Here is a 16,820-nt window from a genome sequence, read left to right as displayed (position 1 = left end):
ATCTTTGCTAGAAGCTGGCAGAGTGGAGGGGTCAAAATCACGGACTTAGGGTCTAACGCACCCTGGGTTCTAACACTTGCTCTGTTTCTTACCAGCTGTGTGATCCTTGGGAAGGCACTTAACCTCTGTGTGCCTTGGTTTTCTCGTAAGTAAAACAGTGACAGTAATGGCACCTACCTCCTGGGGGAGAGGGGCTCTTAGGGTTCAGTGAGGTAATGCAGATGGAATCCTGACATGGCACCGGCCACACATGTTTAATAAGTGATACCCAGATGACAGGTATGTGCTGGTGGTTGTGATGATGATCTAGACCAGTGCCATGCGATGGACATACAGTGCAACCCAAAAGAAATGGAAGCAGGAACACGGACCCACTGAGCTGTGTTTGAAATGGGAGAATTATATGCTAGGTGAACTATATCTCAGCAAAGCTGTTTAAAATAAAGTCATCTATGTCAGTATAAATTTTCTAATCTATTTTTAAGTTAAAATGTAAAATTAATCTTAACGATATATTTTACTTAATTTAAATAGCTCCAAAACATTATAATTTCCACATGTAACAAATACTGTCTATGTAATGTAACAAATTATACTGCATTCTCTTCTTTCTCCTACTTCTGAAATTCCATGGATTTCACACCTACAGTCCATCTCCATTCCACTCCCCACTCCGAGTGTTCAGTGGCCACACATGGTGAGTGGCTGGTATTGGACAGCAGAGGTCCAGGCCCCACTACTCAGAGGGTGACCCATGGACCAGCCGCCCAGCATCACCTTGGAGCTTGTTGGAAATACAAGATCTTGGGCCCCACCCAGACCTACAGAATAAGAATTCCCTAGGTGATCTGAACGCACATTAAATATGAGGTGGTGGTCTCTGGAATATGGGCTTGCCTTGCCTCCAACCCACCATGTGCTGAGACATAGGAGATTCTAGAAACCACAGCTCCTCGGATGTGACCACCAGAGGGGCGAACCTGAGAAGCGAGAGGTGAGTTTTGACTTAGCCGCTCATGCCCCTGGAACACGCCAGCTGTAGCTAAGACCTCTTGGTGGGTCCCCTTTGCAGATTACAAACCCCTGCTGCCCCGGCGGCTTCGGGAAGGACTCTAGCATTGACCACTCCACTGAGGGAGGTCCCCAGAAACACAGGTATTGCCTCAGAGCCACTGGGGTCCAGCCAGGAATAAGGGCGAGGGGAGCGGCACAGAGCCTCCTATGAGGAAGTCAGAGACGCTTGTGGCAGGGAGTAGGGAGAACTTGCCCTACTTGTTTTGTGCAACAGAGAATGCTGGGAGCTCAGAGTTGCCTTGATGGGGACAGGCTGCTGGTTTGAGGGAAGATTTCCTGAAAGCTAGGCCTTGTAGAGGGGTACGTGGAATACCTAACATGTGGGGCTTGGGTGGGTTCAGGGTACCACCTTGCCACGGGATGCTCCACCCACTGGGCATCAGCCTTTATCGGGGAGAATTAGGCAATGAGATAGCGTAGTAGCCACATGGCAGTGCTAGGGCCCAAATCCCAGAGCAGACTCCCCTGAACAGAAACCTGGTAGGGACACACGGTGGGGGGGAGAGAGGGGGTTGCATGGGAAGGAGAAGGTTGGCAGAGGAGTTGGGAAAGGGAGCAACAAGTGACCAAGGCCAGAGGACATGGGCAGCGGGGAGAGAGGCCAAGGGAGAACACCTACTCTGCCGACTTCCAGAAATGCCCGGGGTGAGACAGGCGGCGGTTTCGTTTTGGCAGTTTCTCTAGCATGTCCATGAGCTTGGTGAAGGTAGGTCTCTCCTCTTGTTCAAAGGCCCAGCAGAAGAGAAGGATGTCCTAAAAGAAGCCAATATGTGATGATTTAACATAAATGATGTCTATATTACTCCTTAGAACCTCATTGGATCTGTCCATTTGTATACCCATTTGTCCCACTTCCATATTCTTCAATCATCCATCCACCCATCGTCCATCCATTTGTCCCTCTATCCACCCATCCATCACCCATCCATCCATCCATCCATCCATCCATCATGCATGTACCCATCTAAATTCATGAATTTATAATCCATCCATCCATCCAAAGATCCATCCATGCATCCAACCACTCATCCATCATCTATCAATCTATCATTCATACAACCATCCACCCATCCATCCATCATCCATCCATCCATCCATCCCATCACCCATCCATCATCCACCCATCCATCCATCCATCTACCCACCCATCCATCCATCCACCCATCCATCCATCCACCCATCCATCCATCCTTCTACTCACCTACTTTCTAGGCCATATGGCAGACTAGGTTAGCCCTATTCTAGAAGGCCTGGAATACACTGAGATCAATAAAATACTCCTCAATGAGTTTGTAAACATTTTTCTTAATGGGGAGGGAGAAAAAGAATCCACATCACAATACTATAAGTGCCCTTCAAAGTCATAGAGGGGAAAATTACTTATAGTAATATTCTCACCTGAGAAAGGAAGTTTAAGAGGCAGGCAGTCCTTAAAACCATTCCAGGTAATTACCCCCTCCCTGACTCATCTGTCTCTGATCAAAAGAGGGGAATTCACCCTAGCTGGTTTGGCTCAGTGGATAGAGTGTTGGCCTGTGGACTGAAGGGTCCTGGGTTTGATTTCAGTAGAGGGCACATACCTCAGTTGCAGGCTCCCGGCCCTGGTTGGGGGCATGTGGGCGGCAACCAATTGATGTGACTCTCTTTTTCTCTCTCTCTCTCTCCCTCCCTCCCTCCCTCCCTCCCTCCCTCCCTCCCTCCCTCCAATGTGACTCTCTCACATCGGTGTTTCTCTCTCTTTCTCTCCCTTCCTCCCTTCCACTCTCTTTAAATCAATGAAAAAAATATCCTTGGGTGAAGATTAAAAAAACAAACAAACAGAGGAATTCTTCATGCTATGTTTTAGAGGGCAATTATTAATATACTAGTGACCTGGTGCACAGATTCCTGCACACTGAAAGGAAATTAATTAGAAGGTGGCCGGTGGGGCGGGACTGTGCAAGATGGGCCAGACACACTCTGGAGCCAACCTCCCGCGGCCCCTCCCCGGCGTCTGCCGAGTGAGCAGGGTCCCTCCGGCAGGTGGAGTCCCTCAGCCTGGCCTGCAGGGATCGGGCTGAAACCAGCTCTCTGACATCCCCCAAGGGGTCCCGGAGTGCGAGAGGGCACTCTGCAAAGTTGCTGTCATACAGGGTGTGGAACGCAAATGCAAGTGTGCAGTAAACCAGATTCGGGGCCGACAGTGCTCCAGCAACAACATAACCCATGGCCGAAGGTGGAATCATGCAGCCCCATGGGGAATTGGGATCCCTCCTCTCTGGTTTTGGTGAGTGTCACCCGAGAACCGCTGCTGCCAAGTCACTGCAGCTCGGCAGCTCCTGTGTTGAGCGTCTGCCCCCTGGTGGTCAGTGTGCATCATAGCAACCGGTCAGACAGTTGGGACACTTAGCATATTAGCCTTTTATATATATAGATACTCAGGCTTTTCTGTTTCTGTTCTGAGTTGGACAATGCCTTAAATTTTTTAACATAGATGCAATTAAAATTAGATTACCAGTGATATTTTAATGAAGGTCTTTTTTTTAAATTGACAGAAAAAGGATTCCCTGGTTCTACTTAACTCAGCAGTCCATTGCCAGGAAAACCTGGCCAAGTGCTACTGTGCCCCTGATGGTAGGAACCTGAATTGCAGGCACGGTTCAGAGTTTTGCCTTCTAAGCTCCAAATCATTACAGGACAAGGCTGTGGGCATGCTTTTTGGTTACTATTTGGGAAAGCACTCGCAACCTTCACACACACAGAAAAGAAGGCCCGGAACGGTGTCTGCTGCTCCCCTTGTCCCCAGGACCTGGCACCATCCCGACTCACCGAGATCTCTTTTCCCACGCCGATCTGGCTGAGGTTGGGTTTCAAGCCTGTGCCCATTTGCCAGATGATTGCCTCTGCTGGCTGGGTCTTGAAAGGCCACTCCCTGGCGTGAAGTTCATACCAGATTGTTCTGTTGGCAGACGTTGTTAAAGGGGTGTTGGTGTGATATGTTACTCGTATCCCCTCACTAACACCCACCCACCTGCCAGCCTGCTGGCTGATCGCTCTGTCCCCTACTTTCTTCCTCACAGGGTGCTTAAGGCTTTCTTCCTCATGGCTGTGCTTAAGGTTTTCTTGGTGTCTCAGAGTCATGCTTATCCCAGGATACCGCCCCTGGTGCCTTGATTAACATGAATCAAAACCTAGAACCTGAGTAATTTAATAGCGTGTGGCTGTGACCTCTGACCTGTAATTCTAGAGAGCCACTGTAGGGGAATAATTAAGGATACAAGAGTCATTTACAAGGATGTTCTCTACAACATGATGTGTAACATTGAAGAAAGCAGGAATGATGCAAGTGTTCAGTAAAAGGAACAGGCTGCATGCATCATGGTAAACCCATAAAATGACATGGAATCCTACACTATTAACACATTTCAAAAAAATCTTGCTGACATGACAAAAATGCTCAATATATCATTTTAAATGAAAAAAAAAAAAAACCTACGTCTAAGATATAATGTTACTCTTTTTTAAAAAAAGCATTACATATGGACCAACAAAAGAATAAAGAGAAACACTGTAAAGTGTTAACAGTGGCTATCTCTGTGATAGGATAGGAATTTTTCCTTTTGTGCTTGGGGTTTTCTAAGTATGAATCATCCTGTAGAATAAATGAAAGGAAAAAAACGGTCTGAGAGTCAGATTGCTTTGCGTTCAAGTTCTGATTCTACTCCGCACTGGCTGCGTGATGCTGGGTAGGTCACGTCACTTCCCTGAGTTAGATTTCCTAACCTGCCAATTGCAGTGGGAGACTGTTTATCTGGGATGCTGAGTGGAGGACAAGTCGATGCCAGGTTTATTCTAGAAGGATTGACTTTGTCATCACGTATTTCACAGACAATGACAGTGTAATGACTGAAGAAAGGTCTGCTCCTGTGAGCAGCACACGGGAAAGGACAGGGCCCGGGCTGGGCAGGAAAACGACGCTGGGAGGTGTGGGGGGCAGTGAGGACCACGTGGGTGTTCCTGGGATACGGGTGTTGGAGCTTTTCCGTGAGAATAGGTCTCAGCTTGAGAGGGGGCAGAAAAAGAATGCTGGAACCAGCTGGTATTGTAAGAAATATTAATCAGGCTCTGTGAACCGTGGCCGTTTTATTCTGATTAGAGAAGGCACATTCCACCCTGGCTGGAGCTGACCTGGAGATGCAGCCCTTCCTCCCCATTTGGAGCTGCCTGTTATCATGGAAAGATGAGCAAAGATTTGTTAAGGAAGCCAGCCCTCTGACGATCCCCAGCCCTTTTGCATACCTGCAGGCCTTTGCAAACCTCCAGCCTGCTTACCTGTTAATTTGGGCACTCCCTTTGGCTATTTCCCAGTCCCCCAGCCCTTGCAAATCACTCAGCCCTTTGAAGACCTCTAGCCTTTTGCATATCTGTAAACTGCCCTTTTGCCTACTTTCCTTTGTACTTATGCCTATATAAGCAGCTGCTTATGATGGGCTGCACAGCAGATTTTTGTGGATAACCTGCTGCTCTCCTACGCTGCCGGCAATATTGGAATAAACGCTCATATATGATTCAACCCTGTCTCTGCTATATTGGTTTGAGTAGTTCTGACAGGCAGCACAGATCCATTGTTGGTCTAGCTACAAGCTCACTGAGAACAAGGCTATGCAACTCAGGGACTCCCTGAAACCATCCTCGGAGCTGATCTTTCCTCCAATCTAGGCTAATCTGTGTAAATTTGCCTTAAAGAACACGAAGCACCCTGTTATCCTTTTGAATTAAATGAATTAAATGAAAAAAAAAAAAACACCTACGTCTAAGATATAATGTTACTCTTTTTTAAAAAAAGCATTACATATGGACCAACAAAAGAATAAAGAGAAACACTGTAAAGTGTTAACAGTGGCTATCTCTGTGATAGGATAGGAATTGTCAATCAGGAGGACTGTGTCAATCAGGCTATTTCTAGGGTCTCACTTCTCCCTTAGCATCGCTTCTCCCTGCTGACCTCATCCTTCTGGGGTGGGGAGGGGTGCTGCCGCTCAGTGCTGGGATGTTGATTTAGATGCTCAGGTGGTTCTCAAGTTAAGGTGCTCAGTGGTTGTTATCATCATCACAATAAACAATAGCACTGATTGAGTGTTTACTTCTCAGTACATATGCCATGTCCTTCTGGGAACTGTGAGTAACAAAGTGCCCTTTCAGTGGCAGTCATTGCCCCATCTATTGGCCCATCATCTCTGAATAATAATGAAAGCTCCATTTTAAAACAGGAGGCACTCTCATTATCCCATTTTACAGATGAGGAAACAGAGGCCCAGGAAGGTTATGTTATCTTACTCGAAGTCACACAGCAAATAAGAGGTTGAATCCAGTTCATCTGACTACAGAATTGCATCACTGGCCATTGTGCTAGACTGGCAACCCCATGCCCCATCATGCAATCGGGGCAGAGAATTATCTGGGAGGACAACACCTGTAGTTGATGGGTGAGGGCTGGTGAGGAGCACAGACAGACGGCAGGCTGCAGGCGCCGCTCAAGTGAAAGGAGAAAGGGAGGCTGTGGGGAACGGGAGCTCGCGCTGGGCTGGGTGCCCTTATGGGTGTTTGCTCACTTAATCCTTACAACACCTCAGTGGGTTTTATGATCTTTAATTAGGGCTTTGCGTGGAGAAATGACTCCCTGGCTCAAAGCACCAAATCTGGAGTGAGGCTGCCCCACGTTTGACTCCCAGCTCCTGCCTGACATCGGACAAGTCACTGAGGCCCTCGGAGCCTCTGTTTCCTCACCTGTCAATTGGGAACGGTCATGACACCTGTTCATAAGAGCCCGAACACAGTGCTCTCTGCGCTTCTGAAAGTCCCTTTTGTTCTAAGTCATGCTTGAGCATGGCGTTCCCAAGCACCAAGGGGCATCTAATTGGCAGGAAACCAGAATGCAACAGTGTCAGGAATAAAGGTCTCCTTAAAGCTTTCTTTCGCACCCAACTTGCAAGAGAAACTCACTTAAAGAAAAATACAATTGCTGAAGATGAAAACACCAGTGGAAAAGTAATTACTTCGGTACATTTTGTTAATTACATTCTTCTTTCTTTTGCTAAATTTATGTGAAAACATACCAACTTAATTACTGCAATTTGGTTTCAGATAACAGTTTCTAACTAGATAAAGATTGGGGCATAAACGAATCAGGAAAATGATAGCCACTAATGGGGTCCAAGTGACAGTCGTTGAGAATCCTAATGTGCCAGGAACCCCCTTCCCAGGTTGTACAGAGGGGGCGCAGTGGGTAGTTTTCCGTGGAAGATGGCCTAACATCTCTCCGTGGTGCTCAGTGTATCTACACACACCTGCAGGCCTGCGGCTTTCCCAGGCAGCTTCCTCAGCGTTATCTCCACCAGCCCTGCCACCCCCCGCCCCGGGACGGCTCAGGTGAGGGTTTGCTAGGCCACTGGAGGGAGGAGAGCACAGAAGCCTTCCCAGCTGCACCTTCTCAGAGCACTCGGCCCACATCTTGGGGCTGTGCGTCCTGAATCCTCACCCCCCTCTCTACTTCCAAAGACATCTCAGTCAGCCCGGTCCGTGTGCCTCAGTGCTTGAGCGTTGACCTATGAACCAGGAGGTCACGGTTCGATTTCTGTTCAGGGCACATGCCCAGCTTGCAGGCTAGATCCCCAGTGTGGGCGTGCAGAAGGCAGCCCATCGATGGTTCTCTCTCATCACTGATGTTTCTATCCCTCGCTCCCTCTCCCTTCCTCTCTGAAATCCATTAAAAACAAAACAAAAACAACAGACAGTGGGTTCTCTCCCAGGATTGCGGTTACCCTTTACCAACAACCCTAAACTCTTCTTTCCCAGGCTCGAGGTGTGCAGATCCTGCGCCTTCTGGTTGGCGCCACTGGCTCTACTGGCCAGCTCATGGCAGCTCAAACTCACCGTGTACAAATCGGCCCTCTTTGCCTTCCTGTCCCACCTCCAGGGTCTCTCTACCTTGGTGAGGTGGTAACTCTCCCTCCACCCAGGTGCTTAAGGTAGAAATCTGGGCACCACCCACATTCCGTCCACCATCAAACCCCATCGCTCCCATTTCTGAATGCATCTCCATTCCCAATTCCCACACACGCTGGCATTGACTCAGTGGACAGCACCAGCATCTCCGCCTGCACTGGTCACCCAGCCCCAATCCTGTCCTTCTCTTTTCCATTCTGCACACAGTATTGTGGTTGTGAATGAGACAGGTAGCCTGCCATGGTCCATAACCAGTTAGAAACCAGGCACGAAGATTTGCTGGGGCCACCCTTTCTACTGCACCCCAGTCAGGTCCTCCCAATCTCAGAAACCCAGCCACTTTGCCCCCACAGACAGGTGCCCTATCCCTTCCAAAAGGACCAAAGGAAACCTGGGATGTGGGCCTCTGCCAGGGCTGAGGCTCTCGAAGGCCAGGGTGGGCGCCTACCCGAGGGCAAAGACGTCCGAGTGCTTGGAGAAGGGCAGCTTGTCCTCCTCCGTGTCGGGGGACAGCTGGCGGATGATCTCGGGCGCCAGGTGGCACAGCCAGCCGTTCTGGATGCGCAGCTTGTCCTCCCGCCTGGAAAGCAAAGCACAGCGTGAGTCCTGTGTCGCTGCCCCGGGAGGGTCAGGCCCCCAGCGCTGACCCAAGCCCCTGTGCCATCTCTGCTGGCTTCTTGCATCTCCCTGTTGGGGCACTGCCTGACCTTGTACTTGAGGCTAAGACCCAGTGGGAGTGGCACAGGGAAGGTTGGTCTGGAGAGAGACACACAACACCCAAACCATTGTGGGGTCCCTTCACCTCTGAGGCGCCCCTCCCCCGCTGCATTCCATAAATATAGCCAATTCTCATCACTTGTGGAGTCATGTTCTGTAGTCTCCACACACGTGTACCAGCGAATACGAAATTGGTGCTCCTGGGAAGTACGGACAGATACTCGCATGCACGTGTGCACACACCTCTCACATACATCATCTCAAATCCCCCAAACCACCCGTCCTGGTCCATTCTGTTTTCTTTATTTTGCACAAGAGAAGGTGAGGCTCCGAGTGCTGAGTGCTTGTCCGGGGCTGCCCCACTACCCAGTGCCAGCTGGCCCCAGGGCTGGGGCTTCTTGCGTTGCATGGCAGGCACCCCCCAACTCCACCCCCTGGTCATCTCCCCATGGCCACTGGAGCAACAGGGAAGAGTGGCCCTTTGTTCAGCCTCAGTGGGGAACAGGCCTGTCACGTGACTCCAATCCTTCCCCACCCTGCATGCTCCTGAATGACTGCATGGAGTGTGAATGCTGATTTGGGGTCACCAACACATTTGAGTAGGTGAGCTCCAAATACGGAGTCTGTGACTGATGAGGATCAGCTGTACTTAGGGAGCACGCGCTATGACACCAGCCTCTGTTCTCGCACCAGGAGCCCAGCGGAGAACAGGACCAACAGGGCCCCGTCCTCCTGGAGCCCGAACTTTGGTAGGAAAAGGCAATGACAAGTGAATTAAATAAACAGGAAAGACACAGATGGTAAGTACTGCACAAAAAGTTAAAAAGGGAAAGTGTCAAAGGTAAGAGGAAGCTGGCTTTAGGTAAAAAGTGAGCTAAGATGGGCATGACCCAAAGGATCCAGCCCTCTGAACAAGAAAATTGTAGGCAGGAGGGGTAGTGAGACAAAGGTCCAAGGCAGGCCCCGTGTGGGGTGTTCTAGAACCCTAGAAACACCAGTGTGAGTGGCACAGGTGACACCATCCTGTGTATCCATTCAAACGTGTACATCCAACGCCGGGTGGGTGGGCCTTGGTGGCGCCCCTTCCAGCACCACAAACAATGCTGTGTGGGCATCTTTGAGCATCTGTGAGCATTCCTTGGGATCCATCCTTAGAGGAGACAGGAAGCTGGCTCCCTTCTTCACACTAAATCTTTAGCAAGTGCAGAACTTTCCATTTGAAACGGAAGTCCGACCTCCTGCGAGTCTCCCCTTTCTCCTAGGAAAGGACCACTTGATACGGGAGAGTGGGCAGGTGTGGGAGAAGGGGATGGGTATCTCGAACCATCAGGAGTGAGGTGTGCCTGGCTGACGTTGCTCAGTGGTTAGAGCGTTGACTGCACACCAAAGGGCCATGGGTTTGATTCCCAGTCAAGGGCACATATCTGAGTTGCAGGTTCGATCCCCGGTGATCCCCATTCCCAGACAGGCATGTGTGGGAGGCAAGCAATCTATGTGTCTTTCTCACATTGATGCTTCTCTCTCTCTCTCCCCTTCCATTCTTCCCTTCTTCTCTCTCTGAAAATCAATGGGGGAAAAATACCCTCAGGTAAGGATTAACAAACAAAAAGGAGTGTGGCTGTGATGGGCCAGAGCCCCACAGCAATGGGGCCTCCAGGGCGCCTGCTGGGAACCCCAGGCTGGCTGGGTTGGAGGCTTCTTCCAGGACAGTCTTCTGAGCTCTGCAAGGCGTGAGGCGTTGCCTCCTGAACTCATCTGTTCACATCCCACAGCGGGGGTCCTGCCCTCGCTCAACACCTTCCAGAGCAGCTATTCTCACCCTTCGCTTCCATCCTGGCTACTGAGCAGCTGACATCCAGCCGATGCAACTGAATTAAAGTTAAAATAGCCACCCGTGGCTAGTGGCGACCACCGTGGACAGTGCTACGCAGACTATTTACAACAAATGAATTTTTTCACTCCTGCATATTTTAATAGGTTACCTTTTAACAGGACCTGAAGTGGGAACTAGCACTTTTTAAGTACACATTAAAATTAATATGGAAAATGTTTGTTCATATCCTCCCTGAAGTCGTCTTGCAGACTTCGCTTGGGGGCGGGAGAAGCCTGATGAGAGGCTGCAGGAGTTTGAGTTCTGGTTTGGACTGGATAGTCCTGCGGGTGGGGCTGTTCTGCGCATTGTAGATGGTGAGCAGCATTCTGGCCTGTACCCACTGGACACCAGTAGCACCCCTTCTCCCTGTTGTGACAACTAAAAATGTCTGCAGGCATCACAAATGTCCCAGGGAGGGGCGGGGAGAGTGTAGTTGAGAATCACTGTTCAGATTTCTACATTAAATAAGGAAATGGTCCAAATTTCAGTTTTCCACATCAGTGACACGTGACTTGCTCCTGTGCCCTACACAGAGGACAGGACAGAACGCATCGCCCGCTAACAGCAGGGATTTAAGGACCCAGCTGTTGCTTACTAGCTCTGTGACCTTGAGCAGATTTTCCCACCTACAAAATGGGTATACAGTTTCACATGGCCGGTGCAGGGACGGAAGGGAGACAATGCCGGGCACAGGGCTGTGTTAGCTGCCAGGGCCACACAATCAGTGGGCTTAGGTATTACCTGTGGATATGGTTTTTACCTTGAGGACTCAGAAATGAGGCTGAGAGCAGAGCCCAAAGTAAGAATGCCATCCAAGAAAGAGGGGCTGTGGCAATGGCAACAGGGTGAGGGTACCAGTCCCCACGCAGCAAACCTCGAAATAAGTGCTGCCGGGGAGCCAGAGGGAAGGAAGGATCCCGCGGGAGCCAGCCCGCCTGGCTTCTGGGTTCTGACTCGAGGCCTCTTTCCACCTCTCTATTTACTGATGTATTTGATCATTTTCTGCCTATTTTCTTATTTTAGATGCTCTATCTAGATGGTTTTGAAGACTGCAGCCAATTTTGGGGGGTGGAATAAAATCTAAAAATGAAATTTAAGCTTCTGTTCATTTCCGCATCACACAGAAAGAGCCAGATCAAGTCTCACCCGACTTCGGACGGTGGGACTTACTGGTAGACTCAAGGTATTATGGAGCGTGAACCAAATTCACTTTGGAGAGGCCTGGGTGCAGCGCAAAGACACCAGTTATCCTCAAAGGGAAGAAGCTGAAGAGGAAGGAGAGAAACTGTAAGGCTGCCTCTCTGGGGAGGCAAGCCATTCATTATACATGGAGCTCCGTTAGAGAAAACACGCAGGGTTTGGAGTGTGCGTGTGTGTGTGTGTGTGTGTGTGTGTGTGTCTTTGTGTGTGTGTCTGTGTGCGCGCGCACTTTCCAAATTAAAAGCCACACAGGCAGCCCTTCTGAATTATGGGTTGTTTACTTGGGATCAAGCTGTTTTTCACACGGTCACCTCGCTCTAGGGTGAGAGGCGCCTTAGAGTTAATTACTTAACTGGTGGTTAATGATTCTCCTGTGTGATATTGAGGAGGTCTATGCAAATTAATACTAATTACAACTCAGCAGCAGCTACTATTTGTAGTTTCCTGTGCCCCAGGCACGGCGCTGGACTGCATGTGGCATCTGATTTTATCCGCACAAGGACCTGGAGGCCAGCACAACCCCATCCATCATTTTCCTTGCAGACAAGGCAACTGAAGTTCAGAAAACGTCCATGACTTGACTGAAGTCACAGTTAGTAAGTGGCCAAGCCATGCTGGGCCCCAGGTGTGTTTGACTTTAAATCCCTTGCTCTTAACTGAAGTCCTGCTCCACTAAAATGAATGGATTCATAAGAAAACTTGGAGGGAGGCTCCTGGATGATTACCGCTTCCGGGTGAGCACTTGGGATGAGGGAAGAGTCCTCCAGTGAAACTCAAGGGCCAGGGCTTTGCAGGATTTGGAAATGCTCGGTGCCCACCTGGGAGTCAGCTCTACACCATCACCGGGCGGCCTGGCTGCTCAGCTAGGTGACCTCAGGCTAACACCATATCTAGATCACTAAAGCCATTTAGGATGACTCCCCGTCCTGATCACTGTCTGTCAAGAACCCCTCTGAGCCCTCCCACCACTTCTCACCTGCCAGCCTGCAGCACCCCGGATATGCTGAAGAGCCCAAAGTCTGTGATCACCACTTTGCCATTGTCGTAGAAGACATTCTTGGACTTGAGGTCCTTGTGCAGGATTCCCTTGGCGTGGAGGTAGCCCATGCCCTGCCAGGAACAAGGAGACAGGGTTGTCAGAGGAAACCTGGGTGCTCGCTGCCACGGTGGCCTGGGTTCTTGGTTCACGCTCCCTGCTTTGCCCATGGGACCACACCGATAGCAGAACCAGGGCCCAAATGCAAAGGCATACAGGTGGGGTGGGAGAAGGCCTGGCAGGTGGGAACAGGCAGGGTCCCCAAGACACAGATCTGCCAACGCCCTCAGACCACTGGCTCTATCCAGCTCCTCTGCTTCCTGAATTAGAAACAAAGGAAGATCTCTCCAGAAGAAAAAGGGTGGGAACATATCTGAGATGAGGGCCCCGAAAAAGGAATTTCAGTAGCTGTCTCACACCCCATTCCTCTTTGACAAATAACTCCCTGCAGGAGAGCTGCTCCTTAGTCTACTTAACCCCGCCCCTGCCCCTGCTGAACGCACTGCGTTCCTCAAGAGACGTAACAGGACTTGATCATCAAAAACATGGAGAAGAACCTGTTGAAGGTGCAGCTCAAGGGTGGGTGTCTAGAGTTCTGTTTGCCTTTATGACAAGTTACATTTTTATTGCTTCTCACCCCTTAGTCCTGACACTTCCAATGGAAATAAAAGACCGGATACAACTGACTAATGAGGCATCTGCCAGAAAACACAGGATGTTCCTGCTTGTTTTAATTCCAAACAACATCCAATAATTGGATGTTTCCCCAGCAGCTAGAGAGCGATGGCTAACACACCTGGGAATTCAAGGGCTTGAGGAGTAAAGGATGCTAACAAGGAGAATGTTCCCCGCCTGGTCCCTGTACATGTCCAATTATCATGATGACGAGGCACTAGATAGGAACCAAACACTGATAGACCAGCCCTAATGGTTGTATCTTGGGGCAAAATTCTTACATATACTTGGCATAACATTTGTCAAGTCAAGTCTGCTTTCTTTTAAGGCCCGACTATTGGTCTGAAGCCAGACTATGAGTCTCAAGAGGGGGCACAGTCTTTCTGAGGTTCAAGGAGGGGGGCCCAGACCCTACGGTACCTTCACAATTTCTTGGGCAATCTGCCTGGTTTTATTGACATCCAAGACGATCTTGGCGTCCCGCACCACCGAATAGAGGGTCCGTCCTTTACAGAGGCTGAAAAGGACGAGAGAAATTGTTGGTAGCTGTTGAGATGAGGTTGACCTTGCCCCGCCAGTGTGGCTCAGTGGTTGAACATCGACCTATGAACCAGGAGGTCATGGTTCAATTCCCGGTCAGGGCACATGCCCAGGTTGTGGGCTCAGTCCCCAGTAGAGGGTTGCAGGAGGCAGATGATTGATGATTCTTTCTCACCATTGATGTTTCTATCTCTCTCTCCCTCTCCCTTCCTGTGAAATCAATAAAAATATGTTTTTAAGATGAGGTGACCCACAGTTATTAGAAGTGACATGTAATAGGGTGGACTTGTGGACATGCCTCTGTTAATCCTATGGTATAGTAAGCCTGGGACGGGAACTCAGGCTGGCTCTGGGAGGCGGGTCTGGGAGCAAGTTCTTCTGGGCTCTCCAGGATCTTCACCAGCACCCGCACCCCACCCCCACCCCACCCCAGCCTCCAAGGACACCTGCGGAATCTAGCCAAGTTCCCTCTCTCCCAGGGTCTCAGGAGGGAAAGCTATGCACACACCAATGATGGACGGGTCCTCAGACCCACTCAGACAGCACTCTGCCGGCCACTCATCCCAGCTGCTCCCGCTCGCCAGTAGCCGTGGTTTGTGGAGACAGTGATAAAAGACCAGCAAAGTGGCCACTGATGCATACTAATTACCATCAGCAAATGATGCATTAGTCTTCAGACAGAAGTGTGTAAAGACCAATAATACTTCCCCCAAACCAGATGCCTGTCTAGATAGAGGGTTTTTCAAACTATTTTCAGCTTCATTGAGTTCATTTCCAGGACCAGTGGTTTAAGATGAATGACAAGATGGAAAGGGACATTATGCAGTGACAGTCACACCTTCTCATTTAGTTGCTGGCATGCACATCTGTCCTTCCCCTGCAAAGTGAGTCCGACCAGGCACTCACAGACCAGGCACTCAGTAAATAGTCACTGAATGAACGAGTGAGGGAGAGAGGGGATGAATGAGTGAATGAATGAATGAATGAAGTTCCAGATTCACCGGAACCTCCCCAGCACCTACCACCACGTCTCGCTCACAGGGTCCAATGTTGGCTGAAAGAAGCCGGAATGACATTAGGAAAGTTCATTTTCCATCTACCTCAACATAAGAGCTTGCATTTTTCTTTGATCTATGATTTTATTGCTGAAATACCATAGGCATTCTATTCATTCCCTTAGAATTTATTGAACCCTTACTGTGTGCTAGACTTGGCTGAGATAGTGTGGGTGAGGTCGGAGCTCCTATATTAGATGGTTTCAGTCTAAATCCCAGCTCTCTTCCTGAGTGACTGTGTGTTTTGGTGTGGGTACTTAACCTCTCTGGCCCTCGGTTTCCTCATCTGTTAAAGGGAACTAATGATTCCTATCTCGCATAGTGAGCAGGAAGACAGAATGAAAAATGGAGCTTCGTACCATGCTTGGCACTTGGTGGGAAGTGTAAACAGTGGTTAGGAGAATGGAGGCCTAGAGCTAGATGCTATGGGTTAGAATCCTGGCTTGTCAGCTACTGGCTGTGTGACCCCGGGCAGGTGAGTTAACCCCTCTGAGCCTCTGTTTCACTGTTAGTAAAATGCAGTCAATAGTTCCTGCTTTCTAGGGTTCATAAGAGAATCACAAGAAAGTGGGTGTGTAACACATGGTAAGTATTCAGGTAATGCTGGCTACTAAGAGAGGTAGCAAATGGTCAACACACACTTGTGCAAGCCTACATAAGTTTACACACACAGACACACACACACACACACACACACACACACACACACACACACCCATATCTATTATCTCTCTCTCCATCCATTCAATCACCCAAAATGCTAGCCCATGATCTCTAAGATTCACTTCCTCACCTGCTTAAGGTGAGACTCCCAGGGCAGCTGACTCACAGGGAGTCTGATTCACCTGTCTGGGTCGCTGACTCAAAGCTGTCCCCCAGGGCCGGTGAGGTGATGTGGGTGAGGCAGGCAGTGTGTTTGCTGAGGCTGCGGGAGGAGAGCTGGAGGTGGGGTGGGCTGTGCAGCCAATTAACCACATTGACATTTAAATACTCCCAAGGCGGGACTGTGGGTGGATTCCCTCCCCTGGATACTCCGTCCTGAACGGACACCTACACTCATTACAGGGCAGAGCCAAGAAAATACCATCCCGCGGCAGATGGCACAGCAAACAACTGCAACAGGCTCCCCGGCTCTCTGACTCCCCTGCTCAGGAAAACCAAGATAGGTCGCAGGCTTCAAATGTCCAACCCATCTTCTTCCCGCACACCCTCCTCTCCAGCAGCAACCGCTAACATCTGCTTCTCTCACTACCCATGGCTCCGGGAGCCACGGGATAAGCTAACACTGACTGGCGGGATAAAATGGTTCGCCCACAGCTTGGCGCATCTGCTATGTGAAATATACAAATAACCCAGGACCAGCAATTTCTCCCCTAATGAAGCATGTACCCAGCAGGCATACATACTCGTATTCACCCACAGACATGTACTAGAATGTACTAGAATGTTCCAGAATGTTAAGAGCAACCTATCCTAATAGCCCCAAGCTGGAACTAACACAAATGTTTATCAACTGAAAAATGGATAAATTGTCATTTATCCATATAACAAAAAGAACTATATTCATACCGTACTGCATAATAAACCATTGCTAACTACAAAAAACAAAAAGCACCCCCCCACACACACAAAAAACGTGAATGAAGTTCATTAAAATGTTGAGCAA

General features: G+C 49.5%; 1 protein-coding gene across 1 annotated transcript in view; it reads right to left on the bottom strand.

Moving 5' to 3' along the window:
- Window positions 1–1,689: 1,689 nt before the first annotated feature.
- KSR2 (kinase suppressor of ras 2) overlaps window positions 1,690–16,820 on the bottom strand; it is a gene marked incomplete at its 3' end in the record, with an annotated part of 280,786 nt that continues 265,655 nt past the window's right edge. Inside the window, exons 15-19 of the mRNA XM_080649604.1 lie at window positions 13,980–14,076; window positions 12,825–12,958; window positions 8,507–8,638; window positions 3,883–4,012; window positions 1,690–1,827 (exon numbers count right to left, since the gene is read on the bottom strand). Coding sequence (XP_080505730.1) covers window positions 1,690–1,827; window positions 3,883–4,012; window positions 8,507–8,638; window positions 12,825–12,958; window positions 13,980–14,076 — 631 coding nt within the window. The remainder of the gene's footprint in view (window positions 1,828–3,882; window positions 4,013–8,506; window positions 8,639–12,824; window positions 12,959–13,979; window positions 14,077–16,820) is intronic.

Source organism: Plecotus auritus (genome assembly GCF_963455305.1).
Source record: "Plecotus auritus genome assembly, chromosome: 13".
In the NCBI taxonomy this organism is placed as follows: Eukaryota; Metazoa; Chordata; class Mammalia; order Chiroptera; family Vespertilionidae; genus Plecotus; species Plecotus auritus.
This window is presented reverse-complemented; position numbering and strand designations above follow the sequence as displayed.